General features: G+C 47.2%; 1 protein-coding gene across 3 annotated transcripts in view; it reads left to right on the forward strand.

Moving 5' to 3' along the window:
* The first annotated feature begins 1898 nt into the window (after positions 1-1898).
* The window catches only part of PLBD2 (phospholipase B domain containing 2), a 28402-nt gene continuing 7629 nt past the window's right edge, over positions 1899-22671 (forward strand). For 2 of the 3 annotated variants that reach the window (XM_082416493.1, XM_082416495.1), the window contains exons 1-5: positions 1899-2287; positions 13379-13472; positions 15588-15746; positions 17547-17647; positions 17867-18081. In XM_082416493.1, the coding sequence (XP_082272619.1) occupies positions 1998-2287; positions 13379-13472; positions 15588-15746; positions 17547-17647; positions 17867-18081 (859 nt within the window). In that variant the 5' untranslated portion in view covers positions 1899-1997. The remainder of the gene's footprint in view (positions 2288-13378; positions 13473-15587; positions 15747-17546; positions 17648-17866; positions 18082-22671) is intronic. The other variant, XM_082416494.1, reaches the window with a different exon arrangement.

A 22671-nucleotide genomic window follows, 5' to 3' on the forward strand; every position in this document is an offset into this window, starting at 1 on the left:
GACTGGAGTCTTCATTTCAGCCAATGCCCAAGGGCTGGGCTAATCAATGGGGACCTTGGGGGCTGTAGCTGAGGGTTTTCTATGTCTGCCAGGCTCTCGGGTGGGATTGTAACCCCTGAGGGTGAGGGTCTTTCTCTGGGACTTGGATCATTACAGCCGCAGTGAGTGAGGGTCACCTGGCCCAAGTTGGGGTAGGGGGCTGCTGCTCAGGTTCAGGGCTCAGCTGGGAGTATTCTGGAGGTTTCTTATCACTCAAGGAGAATCTTTTTGTTTTTGACGACCCATGGCCATTTGAACCTTTTCTCCACGCAGGCTGAGATCCACAATGGTTCACTAGCTTCCAAAGCCAGGTTTGCAGGAGTCCATATAGTTAAGAAGTTAAATGCTTAGAATTCAGAGGCAGAGAGGCCCAGGGTAGAATCCCATCAGCCTACTCACTTGCTGCAGGCCCTTTCGAGGCTGGAAGGAGACAAGGCACTTATCTCTCAACATCCTTCCCATCCCCCACAAACTACTCCCCACCAAATCAAGGCCTTTCTCCTCTCAGTGCTACAGCCACCAAACCCACTCCCCTGCCCCCATCCCAACACCACTGTCCTCTTCTCTTATGGTCAATGAAGTGAGCATTTTCCATGTTTAAAGATCATTTTAACATCTTTTTTCATGAATTGTCTGTTCACAGTTTTTGTCTATTTTTCTATCTGTTTTTCACATTTTCCCCTCAAATTTAAAGGGTTATTCATAAATTAGTGAGAATGGCCCTTTATCCATGATACATGTTATAAATATCTTCTCCCAGTTTGTCACTTGTCTTTTGACTTCGTTTATGGTGTTTTCGACATGCAAAAGTTAATGAAAGTTTTATGTAGTCAAATGTACTAATCTTTTATTGCATTTGGATTTTGAGTCATAGTTAGAGGCCTTTTTTTTTCCCACACACAAGTTATGGAGGAATTCACCCATACATACGCTTCTAGTAATTGCAGTTTCATTTTTTAGATGCTCATCATTTAGGAGTTTACTCTTTTTTTAAAAATAAATTTATTTACTTTTATTTATTTATTTTTGGCTGCGTTGGGTCTTCGTTGCTGCGCACGGGCTTTCTCTAGTTGCGGCGAGTGGGGACTACTCTTCGTTGTGATGCGCGGGCTTCTCCTTGCGGTGGCTTCTCTTGTGCAGCACGGGCTCTGTGTGCGTGGGCTTCGGTAGTTGTGGCTCGCAGGCTCTAGAGCACAGGCTCAGTAGTTGTGGCACACGGGCTTAGTTGCTCCGCGGCACGTGGGATCTTCCCAGACTAGGGCTCGAACCCATGTCCCCTGCATTGGCAGGCGGATTCTTAACCACTGCACCACCTAGGGAAGTCCCAGGAGTTTATTCTTGTGTGTTGTGTGAGGAGTGGATACTGGGTCAAAAGAAAAGAAAAACAGAGAAAGCATTTTTGGGACAACTGGTAAAATTCGAATAAAGACCCTGTATTAGACAATAGTATTAAGTAAATGGTAAATTTCCTGAGTGTTATAATGGTACTGTGGTTATGGAGGATAATGTCTTTTCTCTTATATGACCACCTGCAGTTTTTAGGGTTGATGCGTCTCGATGTCTTCAATGAACTCTCAAATGGTTGAGCAAAATTACATATAAGTATGAAGAGACAGTTAATAAAATGTGACAAAATATTAGCAATTGATGACAGGCATATGGATATTTATTATACTTTACTATTCTTGCAACTTTTCTTGAGGTTCAAACTTTTGAAAAATAAAAAGCTGAGATGAAGTGCGTCGTTGCAAGGTTTGAGCAGGCTGACGAGGGCGCCGGGCCCCTTTAAGATGGCCCTGTGCCTTACGTCCCGCCCCCAGGCCCCGCCCACCCGGAAGGGCTTGGCCCAAGCCCCGCCCCTCCACCGCCTACGGCCTTTTCTTTCCAGCCCCGGCCCGGCCCTCCGCAGCGGAGTGCAGTCACGTGAGCCGGGCTGCGGCGCCCCGCTCCGCACCGTCATGGTGGACCCGATGTATGGAGCCCCGGGCGGCCGCCTGGCCCGGGCGCTGACGCGGGCGCTGGCGCTGGCCCTGGTGCTGGCTCTGCTGGTCGGGCTGTTCCTGAGCGGCCTGACCGGCGCAATCCCGACCCCGAGGGGTCACCGGGGACCGGGAAGGCCGGTCCCACCCGCCTCCCGCTGCCGTTCGGTGCTCCTGGACCCTGAGACGGGCCAGCTGCGCCTGGTGGATGGCCGCCACCCTGACGCCGTGGCCTGGGCCAACCTTACCAACGCTATCCGCGAGACCGGGTAAGGGTTGGCCCGGTCTCGCGCGGACCAGCCGGGGGAGGGAGTTGCGTGGGCGCCGGACCTCGCCTGCCCCTAGGACCGGCCTCTTGCCGGTGACAGAGTCCCATCCTTGTCTCCCTGGGGGTCAGTGTCCCACCTCTGAGGCTGCTGCACCGTAGTTGGGTGGGGCTGATGCCGCATCCCTCAGCTCATGGGGACCAGTCCTTTGCCTTCAGCCAGGGATGACAGTACCTCTGTTTCCCTAGTGATACAGTAACTCTTATCCCCACGTAGGCCGGCACTCCCCCTCAACCCTCATCTCACCTCCATGACCAGAGGGGTGGTAATGGCTCTCCAGGAGAAATTCTCACTTCCTTGGTTTTAGCTTACCCCATGGGTGCCAGCCCCCCTGCCTTCTTTCCAGAACCAGAGCAGCAGGACTGAGCTTGGATTCCAGGCCAGTCTGAAAACAGAGGGTCCCTAAATTCACAAAGACCCAGAGTGTATCATTGCTTGGCCTCTGCTCCTTGCTTCCCTCCTCTCTCCTGGTCCAGGGGGAAGTCACTTGGCCAGATACTTAGTATGGGGCCAAGCACTCCATCTTTGGCAGTCACCGTCACTATCCTTATCACTGGGACCCAGGCTGTCATTCTGTTGTATGGCTCTTACCTAACTCCTCTGCCTGTCTGGGCTCTCATTTCCCCATCTGTGGCTTGGATTTTGATGATGTGCTCTGGCTGGGAAGTTGGGTGGTGTCCCTCTCAGGCCTTGTACCAGGGCTGGTGCCCATTCATTCATTCACTCACCTGGTGCTCTTGGCTATGGGGACACAGAGCTGAGGGGGTCCCCATTCAGTCAGGGAGACAGTGCCAGGAGGGAAAATCCTGGGTGTGGGGAACATCTGCCTCAAAGCCTTGTCAGCAAGGCCCAGACCCTGGATCCATGCTGTGTTGGGGAATCTTGGGGAACCCTGTGTCCCCCACTCCCCCCCACCACCTGCACTGTCCCATCCTGGGGTCATCCCAGTGCTTAGAATACGTTACCCCCTCCAGCAGGCACGGCTTCTCCCACTGCTGCCCCCATCCATTTTGCTGGCTTGCATTCATTTCTGCAGGTGTTGGGGAGACATAGGACACTGTGGACACCCCCGTTCTGGTGCTTTGTGGCCCTTGGGAGTGTATTAGATAGACAGACCAGAGACTGTGGGGAGAGGATTTGCTGCAGACCCAGGAGCTGGGTGCGGCTAATCTGGGAAGGCTCCCAGGGAGAGGAAGCCACAGAGGGCGTCTGTAGAGGGAATCAGAACTCTGTGGCGACTTGACTCTGGAATCTGGTGACCCAGTCTCTGCTGACTCATATGTTTTGGGCCCCCGCTTAGCAGAGCTAAGAGAGATGACAATCTCTGGATGCTAGGGAGGGGGCACAGAGGTAAGGCTCAGCATGGGGAGGGGGCTTTGGCCCCAGCAGTTCCCCGCTAGGCTGTGTTGCTGTCAATTATGGAAAACAGAGAAGTGGGGAGAGGGATCCCCTGCTTGTGCTGGATGGAAAGTTCTTCCAGGCTCAGCTCTGGTGCTGTGTGACCTTGGGCAAATCACTTCATCTCTCTGAGCCTGTTTCCTTCCCTGAAGGTGGGCCTCGAAGGGAAATTTGGGGAATCACAGAAAGCACCTCTGTTTATTTACTAAAGGAAGGAGTGAATGAAAGAGAAAGGAGCGCCTGTCTTCTGCCCCCATTTAGCAGGTGGGGAAACTGAGAAGTGAGCCCTGGTCTCTTCCACACTTCTTGCTCTCACTTCACTGTTCCAGCATCTTTTCTGTCCAGTCTGCCCCTTTCCCTGTGGGTTTGACAGCACTTGGGACTACGATGTAGGGGAAACTGTATGGGAAGCCCCCATTTTATAAGTAGGGAAACGGAGGCCCTCAAAGACACCCTCTTGAGAACTCAGGAGTGAGATGTAAGAAAGACATCTGGGGTGTCCTGGCCCCCGAGCAGTAAAACCGCTGATTTGCAGGTGACTGTCTTATTTTTTGGAGGGTGGAAATCATGGTTTGACTCTTCTGTTCACCTAGAATTGGGATCCTTCTTCCTTTCTGGCTCCCAGATTTCACCAGATCCTGGGATTGTCAGGATAACTTGCACGTCTCCTTCCCTCATAATCTTTCCGCTTACTTGTGCTGTATCTGACTCTGGACTGACACTCCCCATGGAGCCTGAAACATTTAGATTTAATGCTAGGGGATCAGAGATGCACCCAGAGGCAGCGCCTGCGCCAGCCTGGCTCTGGTCTTGGTCCTGGGGAGGCCGAACCCTCCAACCTTAGCTTTTCCTCCTTTTCTGACCTGATGCCCCCCAACCTGCTGATTGACCTAAATAGCCTTCGAGTTGGGAGAGGAAGTGAATACCAATAAGAGGGAACTAACCTATTAGGAAACTGGGAAACATCCCAAATCTACCACCCAACAGGCAGAAACGCAGCCCAGTAAAATAGATAAATACCACCCAACTGTTTCTTTTTTTTTTCTTTTTTTCTTTATCTATTTTTTTTGTGTTTTATTTTATTTATTTTTTTATACAGCAGGTTCTTATTAGTCATCCATTTTATACACGTCAGTGTATACATGTCAATCCCAATCTCCTAATTCATCACAGCACCACCCCCACCCCCCGCTGCTCTCCCCCCTTGGTGTCCATACGTTTGTTCTTTACATCTGTGTCTCTATTTCTGCCCTGCAAACCGGTTCATCGGTACCATTTTTCTAGGTTCCACATGTATGCGTTAATATACGATATTTGTTTTTCTCTTTCTGACTTACTTCACTCTGTATGACAGTCTCTAGATCCATCCACGTCTCTACAAATGACCCAATTTCATTTCTTTTTATGGCTGAGTAATATTCCATTGTATATATGTACCACATCTTCTTTATCCAGTCATCTGTCGATGGGCATTTAGGTTGCTACCATGACCTGGCTATTGTAAATAGTGCTGCAATGAACATTGGAGTGCATGTGTCTTTTTGAACTATGGTTTTCTCTGGGTATATGCCCAGTAGTGGGATTGCTGGGTCATATGGTGGTTCTATTTTTAGTTTTTTAAGGAACCTCCATACTGTTCTCCATAGTGGCTGTATCAATTTACATTCCCACCAACAGTGCAAGAGGGTTCCCTTTTCTCCACACCCTCTCCAGCATTTGTTGTTTGTAGATTTTCTGATGATGCCCATTCTAACTGGTGTGAGGTGATACCTCATTGTAGTTTTCATTTGCATTTCTCTAATCATTAGTGATGTTGAGCAGCTTTTCATGTGCTTCTTGGCCATCTGTATGTCTTCTTTGGAGAAATGCCTATTTAGGTCTTCTGCCCATTTTTGGATTGGGTTGTTTGTTTTTTTAATACTGAGCTGCATGAGCTGTTTATATATTTTGGATATTAATCATTTGTCCGTTGATTCGTTTGCAAATATTTTCTCCCATTCTGAGGGTTGTCTTTTCATCTTGTTTATGGTTTCCTTTGCTGTGCAAAAGCTTTGAAGTTTCATTAGGTCCCATTTGTTTATTTTTGTTTTTATTTCCATTACTCTAGGAGGTGGATCAAAAAAGATCTTGCTGTGATTTATGTCAAAGAGTGTTCTTCCTATGTTTTCCTCTAAGAGTTTTATAGTGTCCAGTCTTACATTTAGGTCTCTAATCCACTTTGAGTTTATTTTTGTGTATGGTGTTAGGGAGTGTTCTAATTTCATTCTTTTACATGTAGCTGTCCAGTTTTCCCAGCACCACTTATTAAAGAGACTGTCTTTTCTCCATTGTATATCCTTGCCTCCTTTGTCATAGACAAGTTGACCATAGGTGTGTGGGTTTATCTCTGGGCTTTCTATCTTCTTCCATTGATCTATATTTCTGTTTTTGTGCCAGTACCATATTGTCTTGATGACTGTAGCTTTGTAGTATAGTCTGAAGTCAGGGGGTCTGATTCCTCCAGCTCCGTTTTTTTCCCTCAAGACTGCTTTGGCTGTTCGGGGTCTTTTGTGTCTCCATACAAATTTTAGGATTTTTTGTTCTAGTTCTGTAAAAAATGCCATTGGTAATTTGATAGGGATTGCATTGAATCTGTAGATTGCTTTGGGTAGTATAGTCATTTTCACAATGTTGATTCTTCCAATCCAAGAACATGGTATATCTCTCCATCTGTTGGTATCATCTTTAATTTCTTTCATCAGTGTCTTATAGTTTTCTGAATACAGGTCTTTTGTCTCCCTAGGTAGGTTTATTCCTAGGTATTTTATTCTTTTTGTTGCAATGGTAAATGGGAGTGTTTCCTTAATTTCTCCTTCAGATTTTTCATCATTAGTATATAGGAATGCAGGAGATTTCTGTGCATTAATTTTGTATCCTGCAACTTTACCAAATTCATTGATTAGCTCTAGTAGTTTTCTGGTGGCATCTTTAGGATTCTCTATGTATAGTATTGTGTCATCTGCAAACAGTGACAGTTTTACTTCTTCTTTTCCAATTTGTATTCCTTTTATTTCTTTTTCTTCTCTGATTGCCGTGGCTAGGACTTCCAAAACTATGTTGAATAATAGTGGTGAGAGTGGACATCCTTGTCTTGTTCCTGATCTTAGAGGAAATGCTTTCAATTTTTCACCATTGAGAATGATGTTTGCTGTGGGTTTGTCGTATATGACCTTTATTATGTTGAGGTAGGTTCCCTCTATGCCCACTTTCTGGAGAGTTTTTATCGTAAATGGGTGTTGAATTTTATCAAAAGCTTTCTCTGCATCTGTTGAGATGATCATATGGTTTTTCTCCTTCAGTTTGTTAATATGGTGTATCACATTGATTGATTTGCGTATATTGAAGAATCCTTGCATCCCTGGGATAAATCCCACTTGATCATGGTGTATGATCCTTTTAATGTGTTGTTGGATTCTGTTTGCTAGTATTTTGTTGGGGATTTTTGCACCTATATTCATCATTGATATTGGTCTGTAATTTTCTTTTTTTGTAGTATCTTTGTCTGGTTTTGGAATCAGGGTGATGGTGGCCTCATGGAATGAGTTTGGGAGTATTCCTTCCTCTGCAATTTTTTGGAAGAGTTTGAGAAGGATGGGTGTTAGCTCTTCTCTAATTTTTAAAAAAAATTTTTATTGGAGTATAGCTGATTTACAATGTTGTATTAGTTTCAGGTGTACAGCAAAGTGAATCAGTTATACATATATCTACATTTTTTTTTTTAGATTCTTCTCCCACGTCGGCCATTACAGAGTATTGAGTAGAGTTCCCTGTGCTGTAGAGCAGGTTCTTATTAGTTATCCAACTGTTTCTTTGAAAAGTCACAAAAGATAACTTACACCATCAAGAATGGAAGAGGAGTGATAGCCACAGATGAGGTGGTACATCCCACATAGTAGTGGGTGTCCAGGGCACACTGTACACTGAAGGGACAATGAAGGTGAGGGGCGATTTGTGACCTGCTGCTCATCTCACAAGAATGGTCTGGCTTTTCCCAAACGTGGCCTCTTCATTAGATCCTGGAGTCATCTCAGAGGTTATTAGCTGCCCCTGACATAAAACCACAGTGTGGCCCATACACTTTCCAGGAAAAAAAAAAAAAGACTGGGGAAATAGATTCAGTGCAGCCGACTTTTTATTTTTGCCAGGCAAGTGCATTAAAGACAAACCAGAACAATATTTATTGATCTCTGCCCATTTCATCTAATAAAAGATCCGCTATTTTAGAACCAAACAAGCAGGAAGGACATGATCTCTGAATCAAGAACAGTCTAATGGGGACATTTTGCTTTAGAAACACATTCTTTCCAGTGGTTTGTTTTTTTGTTTTGTTTTGGCCAGGGACTGGGGTAGAGTCTTCCCAAAGTTGTCAGCCAGCACAGCAGTGAGGGATTCCAGAAGCCATTTGCTGATGTCCAAGCCTTCCCGTTTTACAGATGGGGAAGCTGAGGCTGGGAGAGCGTGGAGGTGTGGTATGACGCAGGGTTTCAGGTTTAACATCAGGGAGATCTAGGTTCAGATCTCTGCCCGGACACTTCCTACAGGTGGCTGTCGGCAGCTGCCTCACGCCCCGAGATGAGGATGGCGCCAGCCTTGCAGGGGCCCCGAAGAAAACCATCTGATTAGGACTTAGGGCCCGAGGCAGCAGAGGGATCCTCAGAGATCAGCCAGAGGGGCTCTAGCACTGAAATTCCCTCACGAATGGGAATCTCTCTCTTTCCAAGGTATTCTGGAAAGACAGGCAGACACCTACGTAGCCAGGTTTTCTGAGAACTCAAGCAAAGTGCACAAACCCCATCCAAACCGAATCACCCCAGTTGCCCTTTGGAATAAGGCGGATCAGAGAGGAATGCAGAAGGCACGCTCTCCGACAAGGGCAGTGACTAATTGCATATTTACGGTACTGTGGCCTGGCTGGGGGGCGGGGGGTCGGGGGGGAATTGTCACTCTCCACTCATCCTTTTCCTTTCTGTCCAGCTTGAAAGAGTCACACTGCTCTCTTTTAAATCTTTGTAACTGTTGCACAAGTACTTAACTTTCCATGGTAAAAAAATTCTAGCAGTTTAGAAAGGTGAGGTGGAATGTGGAAGGTAAATTGCGCTCCCCACTCTTTCTTTTTATATATAACCACTGTTCTTTCTTCTAGAATTTTCTATGCATAAACAGGCCTAAACATACATACATACATACATGTGTATACGTACTGGTATGTGTGTGTGTGTAATGTCTTTGTACATGGGGTTATCCTGAGTCCACTGTTTGTCCTTCTCTAATCTTATTTTTTTTAAAAAAACTTTGTGTCTGACACCTCATCAGCACACGGCAGTCTGCCACATGGTTCTAGAAGCCCACCGCATATATGGATAGATTATTGTATCAGGCCCCTAACACTGGATGTTTTGGGAGGGTCCTGTTTTCCTCAGCTCTAGTCAAAACTGCTGCTGTGAGCTCTATTTACAATAGCCAGGACATGGAAGCAACCGAAGTGTCCATCAACAGATGAATGGATAAAGAAGATGTGGCACATATATACAATGGAATATTACTCAGCCATAAAAAGAAACGAAACTGAGTTATTTGTAGTGAGGTGGATGGACCTAGAGACTGTCATACAGAGTGAAGTAAGTCAGAAAGAGAAAAACAAATACCGTATGCTAACACATATATATATGGAATCTAAAAAAAAAAATGGTCATGAAGAACCTAGGGGCAAGATGGGAATAAAGATGCAGACCTACTAGAGAATGGACTTGACGATACGGGGAGGGGGAAGGGTAAGCTGGGACGAAGTGAGAGAGTGGCATGGACATATATACACTACCAAATGTAAAATAGATAGCTAGTGGGAAGCAGCCGCATAGCACAGGGAGATCAGCTCGGTGCTTTGTGACCACCTAGAGGGGTGGGATAGGGAGGGTGGGAGGGCGGGAGATGCAAACGGGAAGAGATATGGGGACATATTTATATGTATAGCTGATTCACTTTGTTGTAAAGCAGAAACTAACACACCACTGTAAAGCAATTATACTCTAATAAAGATGTTAAAAAAAAAAAATGCTGCTGTGCACAAGGACGCTGATGCATGCCCGTGGGGGCTGTGCGAGCGCCGGTCACGGGGTGAGTGCCTGGCTGCGGCCTGTCTCCAGGGCCTCAGCACTGTGGCCTTGACTGAGCCTGCTCCCTGCAGAAGGAGAGTTTTCAGGCAGGCGCTGTCTGGACGAAGGCCACTGACCTCTCAGTTATAACCAGGACTTGGCATCTGAACAGCCTTTTTGGTTTTGTTTTTTTTTTTTTTTTTTTTTTTTGTTTTGTTTTTTTTAATAGATTTCCTAAGCACTAGTGTTTTTTAAGGAACATCTTATAGCTACTTTATTTATTTATTTATTTACTTTATTTTTGGCTGTGTTGGGTCTTCGGTTCGTGCGAGGGCTTTCTCTAGTTGCGGCAAGCGGGGGCCACCCTTCATCGCGGTGCGGGGACCGCTCTTCATCGCGGTGCGCGGGCCTTTCACTATCGCGGCCCCCCCCGTTGCGGGGCACAGGCTCCAGACGCGCAGGCTCAGCAGTTGTGGCTCACGGGCCCAGCTGCTCCGTGGCATGCGGGATCTTCCCAGACCAGGGCCCGAACCCGCGTCCCCTGCATTAGCAGGCAGATTCTCAACCACTGCGCCACCAGGGAAGCCCGTAGCCTTTTTGGTTTTATGTAAGTTGTGTATGTTCTCCCTTGATTCCCCCGCTTTTTTTTTTTTTTTTTATCACGAGGGGAACTACATTCTGTACCCTGTTTTAAATTTCTTCCCATCACCGAGTCTACTGGATTGCTCCAAACCTCCCCTCTCAGGTTCATGATGAGACACATATTTAGTGAGTATAAAACGTGAGTTCTCTTCTGGCACCTGCCATGGCAACCCTCTGAAGTGGGAATCGCTTTGCCCATTTTACAGGTGAGGAAACTGAGGCCCAGAGAGGTTAAGCAATTTGCCCAAAGGTACACAGTTGATAAGAGAGAGACCTGGGGATTCAGACGATGCCTGAGGGACCCACAATCCCAGACTCTCTTTGTCCTCCACTCTCCTTGAAATTTAAGACCTTTATTATAGTCTCTTCTGTTTTTCTGTCCATATCTGTGATTATATGTGAGTCACTAGCCGGAAGTTCATGGCTCTTAGATTTGTTTGATAAGAGCTAACTCCTTCACCTTCAAGGACAAAACAATCCCCCACAAAACTCAGTTAAGGTAGAGGCTCAGGGCACATCATGCCGTTTGATGTTAGTCTCAGCTCTGTTGGGCAAGTGACTTCACCTCTCTGAGCCTCAGGTCCCACAGCTGTAAATTGGGAGACTCAAACTCATGTCATAGGGTCTCTGGGAGAATTTAGAGAGAAAAGTAGACATGTGATGTGCTTAGCACTGGGGGCTCTTGTTATCCACCATAGCAGGGCCTCATTACCAGTCCCCACAGCTCCATTTTATCTTGTAGCTCAAATTCTTTGCTTTGGAACTCTCAGAGCTCAGGCTTCCTTCTTTTACTTTCCCTCTCCCCACCACCCCCCTTCTCCCCGCAAGCTCTTACTTAAACTTCAAAACGCAGAGCAGCTGTCACCTCTTCTGTGAAGCCTTCCTAGAGTTTACTCAGTAGCAGCAGGAGCGTACCTTCTCAGGGTACTTTATTCCTTTTCTCGTCATAGCAGTTACATATATTCATTCTTGTATACCCTCGGTGTCTGGCACCCAGTAGGTGCTCAGAGAAGCTTGATTGCCAAAACTATTGGGTGTGAGTATTTTGATAGTCATTTCCTCTCCTGTGTCTTCTCTAGGGCAGAGCTGTGCCTGTCCTGGAGCTCTTTGGTGACTTTTTAGCCAAATTCCTGTGAGACGGTCCTGGCTGAGCCTGGCTTTCCGTGTTGTGTAGCCTCTTCAAGGTCTCATTAGTGTCTTCTGTTGCCCTCATTTTCTTAATAGAAGTTGCCTTCACAAGTGTTTTCCTTAGTTACAGAAGTCACCTGGGTGAATATTCTTTGTGTCCTTGGAGCAAGGATGAAATCCAGAACCATAAAGGAAAGACTGATAGGACAAAACTGAAAACTACCATATGGCAAAAACAAAAGCAAAAATCTATTAAAATACAGGTATTTTCAATATTAGTGACACGCCAAGGGCTAATATGTATATAGAGAATTTCACCAATCAATAAGAAAAGGTGATGGGAATTCCCTGGTGGTCTAGTGGTTAGGATTTGGTGCTTTCACAGCCATGTCCAAGGTTCAATCCCTGGTTGGGGAACTGAGATCCCGCAAGCCACGGTGCAGCCGAAAAATAATAATAATAATAAGATGAAAAAAACTACGGTAGAGAAAAATGAGTAAAGGACATGAACCAAAGAACTATAAATGACCAATAAGAAATAAGAAAATATATGTAACTTAACTCATTAAAGGATTATAATTACGTGATTGAATTTTTCTGTCACCTTAGTAAGGATGAAAAAGATTGATTTTAAGCAGGGAAGTGCACAGACAGGAGTTTGTACGTTGTAGAAATGCAGTATATATCCCAGGCATCACCTGGGAGCTAGTTAGAAATACAGAGTCTTGGGCTTTACCCCAGACCTCCTGATCAGAATCTGCTTCCTGGGAGCCAGCCTGCCTGGAATTGAATCCTAGCTTTTCCCTTTCTTAGCTCTGTGACCTTTGGTATGTGTATCAGCTAGTATTAGGCAACAGTGTTGTGTAGTAACAAACTGCCCCCAAACTCAGCGGCTTGAAATGACAACCGTTTATGCTCGTGGATCCTTGGAGCAGTTGGGGCAGCTCTGCTTCATGCTATAGTTCTGCAGACCTGGTCAGCAACATGTGTCTCTCATATTCTTGGGACCAGCGAGCTGGCCGGGCATGTTTCTCTTGTGGCCATAGCAGGGACACAAGTGGAAACACGGAAGGCCCTTTGAAGGCTAATCTCATAACTGACACAAGTCACTTCCACCGCATTCCATCGGCCAGAGCAAGTCATATGACATGACTGAGCCCAAATCAAGGGGACAGGGAAGGACATTTGGCCAGTGGTGGGAGGGATGTAAAGCCACACAGCAAAAGGCAGGGACGTGGGGGGAAGAGGCTGCGATGCCATCTACCACAGCAGGTACATAACTCTGTGCTTGAACTTCCTCCCCTCCTGTACAATGGAGACAAGAACAGTGCCTGCCTTGCAGGACTGTGGGATTGTCATGAGGACTACTACATGAGTTAATAGATATGGAAGTGACTAGAACAGTGCCTGGCTCAGAAGAAACCCTCAGTAGATATTAGCTGGTATTATCGTGGGGGAGGGGCGGAGAATGAAGGTTAGTACAGCCCTGGGGGAGGCTGTTTGTCAGTATCTATTAAAATTAAAAATACATGTGCCCTTTGACCTAGCAGTTCCTCTTTTAGGGATTTAGCCTGACACGTGCACAGAGACAGACCGACAGACATTCACGTGAATGGCAGTTCATCACTGTGTTGTTCTCTATGGTTTAAAACTGCAGACAGGTGCACGCCGAGCTGAGGGCCCATTTCACGCTCGCTCCCTCGCTGACCAAGTGTCCCCTCTCCTCCCCCTGCAGGTGGGCCTTTCTGGAGCTGCACACGAACGACCACTACAACGATAGCCTGCAGGCCTACGCAGCGGGCGTGGTGGAGGCCGCCGTGTCTGAGGAGGTAAGGGCCAGATGCGGGACCCCGGGGTTCCCCCCGCCCATCAAGTGTGTTCCCCAGGGAGCTTTGGAGGGTTCTGAGGTATGTGTAGAGGGGGCTCTCCCACCCCCAGCCTTCCATCTAGTTGGGGAGAAAAGGCTCCCATGTATTTGTTAAAAATTTACACTGGGTGCTATTTGATGCATATAAAAAATACACAACACATTCCAAGTTACGAAGCTTAGTAATAAAATGAACACCCAAACTAAACCCTGGACTGTTACGAAAACCACTGAAGCCCCCTCTCAACTCCGTTCCCCTGCCTCTCCTACCCCAGAGACACCCACCACACTACATGTGGTGGCTGTCATTCCCTTTCATTCATTCATTCATTCATTCATTTATATTGAGATAGAATTCACATGCCATAAAATTCACCATTTTATAATGTACAGTTCAGTGGGTTTTAGTATATTCACAAGGTTGCACGACCACCACCACTATCTAATTCCAGAACCTTCTCATCAGCCCAGAAAGAAACCCCATACCTGTTAGCAGTCACCTCCCTTTTTCCCCACTCCACCCAGCCCCCGGCAACCGCTAATCTACTTTCTGTCTCTACGGATTTGCTTATTCTGAACAGTTCCTATGAAAGGAATCATCCAATATGTGGTCTTTTGTGGCTGCCTTCTTTAACTTGTTTCCAGGGTTCCTCCACGTTCTAGTGTATGTTAGTACTTTATTCCTTTTTATGGCTGAATAGTATTGCATTGTAGGGATAGACTATTTTATTTATCCTTTCATCAGTGGGTGGACATTTGAGTTATTTCCACTCTCTTCCTTTGGTTAAACTAGTTTTACTACATGTGATGAAACCTTAAACAACATATTATTTTGCTTTACCTGCTTTTGGGCTTTTTAAAAGTGATAATCACAGATTTCAGAAGGCAGACCTCATCAGGAGTGGGTGAGGCCGTGGTGGGCTGGCCATGCTCCCACACTGTGTGTGAAGGGGTGACACCCACGTTGGAATGTAATTTGGCATTAACGTGTAGAGTTGAATACACACACGCCTTAGGACCCAGGGGCCCCACTCCTTCGGTGTGTACCCTAGAAGTGACCCAAGGGGTTCAAAGCAGCCCCGAGGCAAACACACTCAAACGCCACCGGTGGGTGCACGGGGAACCGGATTGCAGTACTGTCACACAGTGCAGGATCATAGAGCAGTGAAAATGAACGAGCAGAGTGGATGGGTGTGAGATGCATGGTGGTGAGAGGGACAGAGCATGTCACAGGAGACGGTGTACAGTGTGACAGCGTTTAATAAACTCCCTCTCCTCATTCTGACACCCAGCTGCAGTTTGAGATGCCCTCCTGGGACCTCGATGTCTGGGGAGGTGTCAGACACTGGGTCAGGCCACGCTGTTTTGGGTGCTTGGTGGTATCTGAGACAAGAGTCCATCTCTCAAGGGCCCTGTAGCCTGAGCCAGGAACACTGAGGCAAGGCCCTAAGTGGTTCTCACGTGAGGAACCCCAGACACAAGTGCCAGGGGCTTTGCCCACGTTACCTCTCTGAGCTTGCACACCAGCCCCCGAGGGAGGCTCTCCGTCTGTTGGGGTGACGGGGACGATGGGCTCATATGGTCTTTCACCCCCCAGCAGGCTGGCCCAGCTTGTTCATGTGACGTCGGGGCGGGGAGGTGGGGAAGGCCTCTTGAGGGCTGGTGGAACTGGCACAGGGTTCTCTTGCCAGGTTCACTGCCGTGTCCTCAGTGCTCAGGACAGGACATAGTAGGTGCTCAAAAAAAAAAAAAAAAAAAAGGTAGTTGAGTGACTGAATACATGTATAGATGGGGGGGGGGGTCGGTCCCCAGTAACAGAGGAGGCGTAATCTAGGGCAGACTGTGAGTGCTGAAGGCTTTCAGAGGAGGGAGGCATCCAGAGGCATTGGGCCCTGGTGGGGGTGAGAGAAGCCAGCGTGAGCAGAGGTGCAGAGGTGTCCTCACCAGAGCTCCTCGACTCTTTGGAGGCCTGGATGGGGTGAGGAGGTGAGGACTCTGAGCCCGAGCGGGGGCCAGTGGGGTCCTCAGGGAAGAGCGCAGCCCCGCTGCCCCGCCCCTGTCCTCGCCCACCCCACAGCTCATCTATATGCACTGGATGAACACGGTGGTGAATTACTGCGGCCCCTTCGAGTACGAGGTCAGTTACTGCGAGAGGCTCAAGAAATTCCTGGAGGCCAACCTGGAGTGGATGCAGAAGGAGATGGAGTTGAACAATGGCTCTGCTTACTGGCACCAGGTGGGCGTGGCCCCCATGCTCGGAGGGCTGGGGCAGCAGGCTGGGTCTGCTTTGGGGACCTGCTACCACTGCGGCTGCTACTGTTCCAGCTGGCCAACCTAGCTGTCCCCTGCTCCTCTTAGCCAGCCCTTTCTCCCTTCCTCCCTCCCTCCCTCATCCATCCACCCATCTACCTACCCGTCCTCCCATCCATCTACTCATCCATCCACAGATCCTTCCAGTCTTCCCTCCCTCCCTCCCTCCATGTCCATCCTTCCCTTTCTCCCTCCCATACATCCGGCTATCCATCCACCCACCCACCCCTCCATCCATCTACCCATTCATCCATCCATCTATTCATCCATCCGTCCATCCATCTAGTTTTGCAGCACATTCGTCCACCCACCCACAAGTCTATCCATCTTTCATTCTCTTCTTCCCATTTATTCATCTGTCACCAACCTGCCCATCTTAGCCTAGTTGTCAGATATTCTATCCACCCGCCTTGCTGATATATCCCATTTGGTTGCCTGTCTCTCTCTCTGTTCATCATCTACCTGTCTGTCCATCTACCCTCCCATCTACCTGCCTAGCCATCTTTCTGATGGACCACGTTCCCTGCTTCATTCCTTCTCTTCCTTCTGGCCAGAGCCTAGGCACCTCTCAGTCTGTCCATCTGTTGGTCCATCCCCTCTGCTCTGTCTCTGCTGCTCGTACATCTCGCCAGGGGCTGCCCAGTTCTCCAGGGTGATGCCCACACTCCTTAATGTGGCCTCAACACCGCCCTGCACCCTCTCCCTCCCCAGCCTCATCTACTGACCTTCTTGATCTGTGCTCCAGCCTCCCTGGCCTCCTCCCAGTTCCTTGAACAAGATGTCACCTCTTCACTCAGGGCTTTAAAATGTGCTGTTCCTTCTGCCTGGAACACTTTGCCTTCCCCCCCTCTGCCCGGCTCACCCCCACCACTCCTCACCTCCACGTCCCCTCCCTGCACTTCTTCGTAGCACTCTTGTGAGGCATTCAGGTTCTGTCTTCAACTGGACTTGGGCCCCATGAGGACAAGGCAAGGACCACATCTGCCTTGTCCACTGTGGTATCCCCAGTACCTAGCACAGGGGCTGGCACATAGTAGGTGCTTTATAAGTGAAGGTTTGTTGAGTATTTACAGATGAAGGAGTGAATCCCTCTGGTCCCGTCCATCTGCTTCAGCACCTGCCTGAACATCTGTCCTTCTCTTCACTCTCCTGTCCATCTAGATGATTGCCTTTCTCTCTGTCCTTCTCTCGTTTAACTCGGTAGCCACCATCCAGCCATCCATCCATCTGTCCTTTTGTCCATCCATCTTATGGATGCTTGCTAAGTGCCTGGTGTATGCCCAGCACAGGCCAAGGCCCGGTGGGGGACACAGTGATATACTCCATGGTTACAGAACAATGACAGTGACAGTGGGGAGAAGTCAGCCACGAGACAAGTGCGCTGAGCCAGCAGCACAGCCAGTAAAACTCAGAACAGGGAGCAGTCAACAGTGGGCCAAGGCAGGCTGGGAGGCTTCCTGGAGGAGGTGGGTTTGAGTTGGGTTCTTAAGTGGGGTGATTTGGGGTTGCCACAGGATGGAGACATATAGTTAAATGATGGCAGGAGGGTGCTTGGCATGGAGGGGTGGGTGGTGGTTAAGGGGGGGGGTCAGGGTTGGCTGGAGCCTGGAGGGTGCACCTGAGCCTCCCTTGCTGGAGCCCCTCCCATTGCAGAAGGCATGAGCCTGGGGGAGAGGCCTCACACTGCCTCTGCCCCCTGCCCCCTGCCCCCTCCCCCTCCCCCTAGGTGCGGCTGACCCTCCTGCAGCTGAAAGGCCTAGAGGACAGCTATGAAGGCAGTGTGACCTTTCCAACTGGGAAGTTCACCATCAAACCCTTGGGGTTCCTGTAAGTGCCACCCCCAGAGTGGACAGGGCAGGGGAAAGTGCCACACACCTTATAGTCAGACAGACCTGGGTTCCAATACCAGCCCTGCCACTTCCTGGCTACATGGCCTCGGACCGGTCGCCCAACCTCCCAGTGCCTCAGCTTCCTCTTCTGTGAAATGGGTATGTAATGGCACTCCCAGCAGGCGTGGTAACCCTCCGGCACTCTGACCCTCCTCAGCCTGTTGCAGATCTCTGGGGACCTTGAAGACTTAGAGCTGGCCCTGAATAAGACCAAGACCAAGCATGCTATGGGCTCTGGCTCCTGCTCCGCCCTCATCAAGCTGCTGCCTGGCCAGAGTGACCTCCTGGTCGCCCACAACACCTGGCACTCCTACCAGTACATGCTGCGCATCATGAAAAAGTACTGGTTCCAGTTCAGAGAAGGGCCCCAAGGTGGGTAGATGTGGGTGGGTCTGTGTGTGAGCATGTATGTGGGTACACAGTGGGCATAGTACTGGGAGGTGTGGGCCTCAGCCCCGTATACACTGGGGTCACCATAAGGCCACTCTAAGAGTTCATGTTATTTTTAACATGTTTATTTCCTTTTAATTTTTATCTCACAAGGCGTATCAGTAAGCTACTGCTGCGTAACAAATCACCCCAAATTTAAAACAACAAAGGTTTAAAACATAGCCATTTATTTTTGCTCACGTGTCCATGGGTCTGCTGGGTGGTTTTGTTATTCTGGGACAAGCCTGCTGATCGTGGCCGGGCTCACTGATGCTTCTGTAGTCAGCTGGGGTGAGCTGGCTGACCTAGAATGGCCTCGTCTGCACGTCTGGGGGTTGGCTGTCAGCTAGGATGATGTGACAGCTGGGCTACATGGTCTTTCATCCTCCCACAGGCTAGCTCAGGTTTGTTCATGTGACATCTGGGCAGGGAAGTGTGGAAGGCCTCTCGAGGGCTGATTGAAACTGGCACAGCATTCTGTTGCTCAAAGCAAGTCAAGTGACCCGTGCAGATTCAAGAAGTGGGGAAATAGACCCGACCATGTGATGTAAGGAACTGCAGAGTCACATTGCAGATGACGTGGATACAGGCATGGGGAGAGTTACAGCCATTTTTGCAAACAGCTACACAGGAATGGATGAATACGTTCTTCCTGTCAAATGTGAAAACCTTGCCACTAAGGCCCAAGTGCCAGATAGTGTGCCCGTCATTACTGGCCCCAGTGTTAAGTCTAGAGGTAGCCACTGCCAGATGTTTGCAGTGCCTCCTTCTTGGCCAAACTTAAAAAAATTAATGTTGCCAGGAGGTGGCGAGAGGGTGGGGAAATGTATACCCTCATTCACTGCTAACGGGAGTGGGAGCTGGCACGGCCACTTTGAAGAGGAGCCCAGCTGGCGTCTAACAAAATTTAAAATCTGTCTCGCCTGTGATCCAGCAACTCTCTGGCTCATATCTGTCCCTGGAGAAACATTTCTATTTCTGCAAGGGGATTGTGTACGTGGATGTCAGCTGCATTAGTGGTTTGGAAACAACCTAATGCCCATTAATTTAAATTTAAACTTCTAAATTGACATTTGTACAGAAAAGTGTGCTCATCATAAGTGACCAGCTGGAATTTTTGCACGTTGAACACACACCTGTGTGTGTAATAGCCAGACAGAGAAACAACATTCCCAGCCCCCAGAAGCTTCCTTCCTGTCCCTTTCCAGGCACTGTCCCCAGCCCGTAGTGACTTCTCACAGCCTGGATTAGGTTTGATGGATTTGGAATGTTTTGCGAATAGAATCATGCAGCATGGGCTTGTTTGCATCTGGCTTCTTTCACTCAGTGTAACGTCTGTGAGTTTCATCCACGTTGTCCTCTGTAGCTGCAGATCTGTCGTTCCCATTGCTGTGTATCCACTATCGTCTTAATATCTGAAAAACCTATATAAGTCATACACGTATGTTATAGAAAATTGGAAAATGCGGCAAAACACACATACACACAATGAAAGTCACTGGAACACCCCACATCCCACAAGAGATCATTTCTGCAAACACTTGGTTATGTTTTTTAGACTTTTAAAAAACGTACCTCACTTTTCCATTTGTTTTAACTTATCAATATTTTTATTATACTATTTATATGTAAATACACCCTCACTGCCACAGATTCCAGCAATAGAGATGAAGAAATACATCTCCCTTGATACCTTCGTCCCAAATTCCAGATCTCTCCTAAGAGGAAAGCACTGATGCCATTTTGGTTTGGATCTATCTAGATTTTGGGGGATGCATTTATATGTGTGTATATATGGACCTTTTTAAAATTAATAGACTTCATTTCTTAGAAAAATTTTACATTGACATAAATTGAGTAGACAGTACCGAGCGTTCCCATATATCCCCCTTCCCACTTTCCCCTGTTACTAGCCTCTTGCATTAGTGTGGTTCATTTGTTACAATTGATGAACCAATATTGATACATTATTGTCAACTGAAGTCCGTGGTTTACATTTGAGTTCACTCTTTGTAGAGTTTTATGGATTTTTGATGAACGCTCAATGACATGTATCCGCCATTACAGTATTCTACAGAATAGTTGCACAGCCCTAAAAAGTTTGCTTTCTGGGTTTTTAAAAAAAACATAAATGAGATCATGCTACATGGATTGTTTGCCACTTGTTCCTCTTGTTCCACAGCCGGCCTTGGAGAGCGTTTGATATTGCCATGTTCGGTCCACCTTTTAACAGCTGGACGTTAAATTTTAATTAGTCCCCAGTTGAGGATATGAACCATTTCCAGGTCTTTGCTCTTTCTCCCTTCCTCCCTTCCTGCCTTCCTTCCTCCCTCCCTCCCTTCCTTCTTTCTTTTTAAAAAATATTTATTTCTTTATTTGGCCACACCGTGAGGCTTGTGGGATGTGGGATCTTAGTTCCCCGACCAGGGACCGAACCTGGGCCCTCACCAGTGAGAGCAAGGAGTCCCAACCACTGGACTGCCAGGGACTTCCCAGGTCTTTGCTGTTTCAAACAGTACTACAGCAAGCAAGTGGGCCCCCAGATGTGTTTCCTGGTGGAAACGCTGGGTTAAAAGATGAGTATAATTAAAATTTTAGTTTCTAGATAGATAACAGCCAAATTGCCTCAAAAAATGGTTGGGCCAATTTACACTTCCACCGCCATTCTGTGAATATGTTGTCTTTCCCCACAGCCTTGCTAGCACTGGGTATTATGGTTCATTTCAAATTTTTTTGCCATTCTGCTGGGTGATAAATGATGTCCCGGACGAAGTTTGTTCTGTTTTTTTTTTTTTTTAATTCACTTTATTGATGGATAGCTTAAATACACATTTAGAGCATATAATTTGATGGGTTTGGACAAACATCTGCAGTCACGTAAACACCATTCCATGAAGATATAGAACATTTCCGTCACCCTAGAAAGTTCCCTGCGACCTTTGCAGTTAGCTTCCCCGCCTCTCCCCAGGCAACCGCTCTTCTGATTTCTTTCCCATGAGGTTAGATTTGCCTGTTCTAGAACTTCATATAAACCTGCACTAACTTTTAAAAATTTTCGAAGGGAACTCCCTGGCGGTCCAGTGGTTAGGACTCTGCCCTTCCACTGCAGGGGGCACAGGTTTGATCCCTGGTCAGGGAACTGAGATCCTGCATGCCTCACGGTGCAGCCAAAAAAAAAAAAAGTTTTTTTTTCTAGTTTTATTTATTTATTTATTTATTTAATTGCGGTGAAATTCACATAACATAAAATTAACTATTTTAAAGTGAACAATTCAGTGGCATTTAGTGCATTCACAGTGGTGTGCAACTGCCACCTCAGTCTAGTTCCAAAACGTTTTCATCACCAAGAGAGGAAACCCTGTACCCACTGAGTAATCACTCCCTCTTCCCCCTCCTCCCAGCCCCTGGCAACCACCAATCTACTTTCTATCTCTGTAGATTTAGCTGTTCTGGACATCCCATAAAAATGGAAACATACAATGGTGGTTTTCTTACGACTGGCTTCTTTCACTCAGCGTCATAATTTCAAGGCTTCTCCATGTCGTAGCAGGTGTCAGCACTTCATTTCTTTTTCTGACTGCCTAATATTTCACCGCATGGAGATACTACAGTTTGTTTATCTATCCATCTATTGATGGATATTTGGGTTATTTCTTTTTGTATTCTACACTTATTTTTAATAATTAAAAAAACAAATTACTCAAGTCATACATGTTCACTGTAGGAAGTTAGAAAATAGAGCACAAAGAAGGAATAAAAATCACTTGTAACCAGCCCTGCCACCAGCCCCTGAAAAACCACCATTGGTGTTGGTTGTTTTCCCTTCCAGTTTTAGCTGTTCATTGATGGCTTTGCCCTTTTTACTTTTATCTATTTATTAGTTATATAGAAATAGCTCCTTTGGTCCATCCCCTCATCCCTAGGGGCCCTCATCCCTACCCCAGAACACTTTGTACCAAAAGTCCATCCCTTGACAAGTGCTGGTCTGGTTACGCAGTAACCTTGATCGTAGGCCTACTGGGTACCCACTGTTATGCTAGAAACTACCTCCACGATCTTATAAATTAAATCTTTACAACTGCCCTGTGTGAGATGAAGGATTATTATTCCCAGTTTGCAGATAAGGAAACTGAGGCTCAGAAAGGCTAAGTAACTTGACATAAATCAAACGGTTGATAAGGGCCTGAACCGGGATTCTGCCCAGGTCTCCTCCCCACAAAGCCTGTGCTCTCATATGATCCATCCATCTCACTTCCAGGAAATAAAATCTTGAGGAAGTGTCTGCACTCCTATGTTCATTGCAGTATTCACAATAGCTGAGATATGGAAACAACCTAAATGTCCATCGCCAGACAAATGGATAAAGAAAATGTACACGTACACACACACACACACACACACACACACACACACACACACACAAAATGGAGTATTATTCAACTGAAAAAAGCAGGAAATCCTGCCATTTGCGACAACATGGGTGAACCTGGAGGCCATTATGCTAAGTGAAATAAGTCAGAGAAAGACAAACAC

Source organism: Balaenoptera physalus (genome assembly GCF_965194825.1).
Source record: "Balaenoptera physalus genome assembly, chromosome: 12".
Classification (NCBI taxonomy): Eukaryota; Metazoa; Chordata; class Mammalia; order Artiodactyla; family Balaenopteridae; genus Balaenoptera; species Balaenoptera physalus.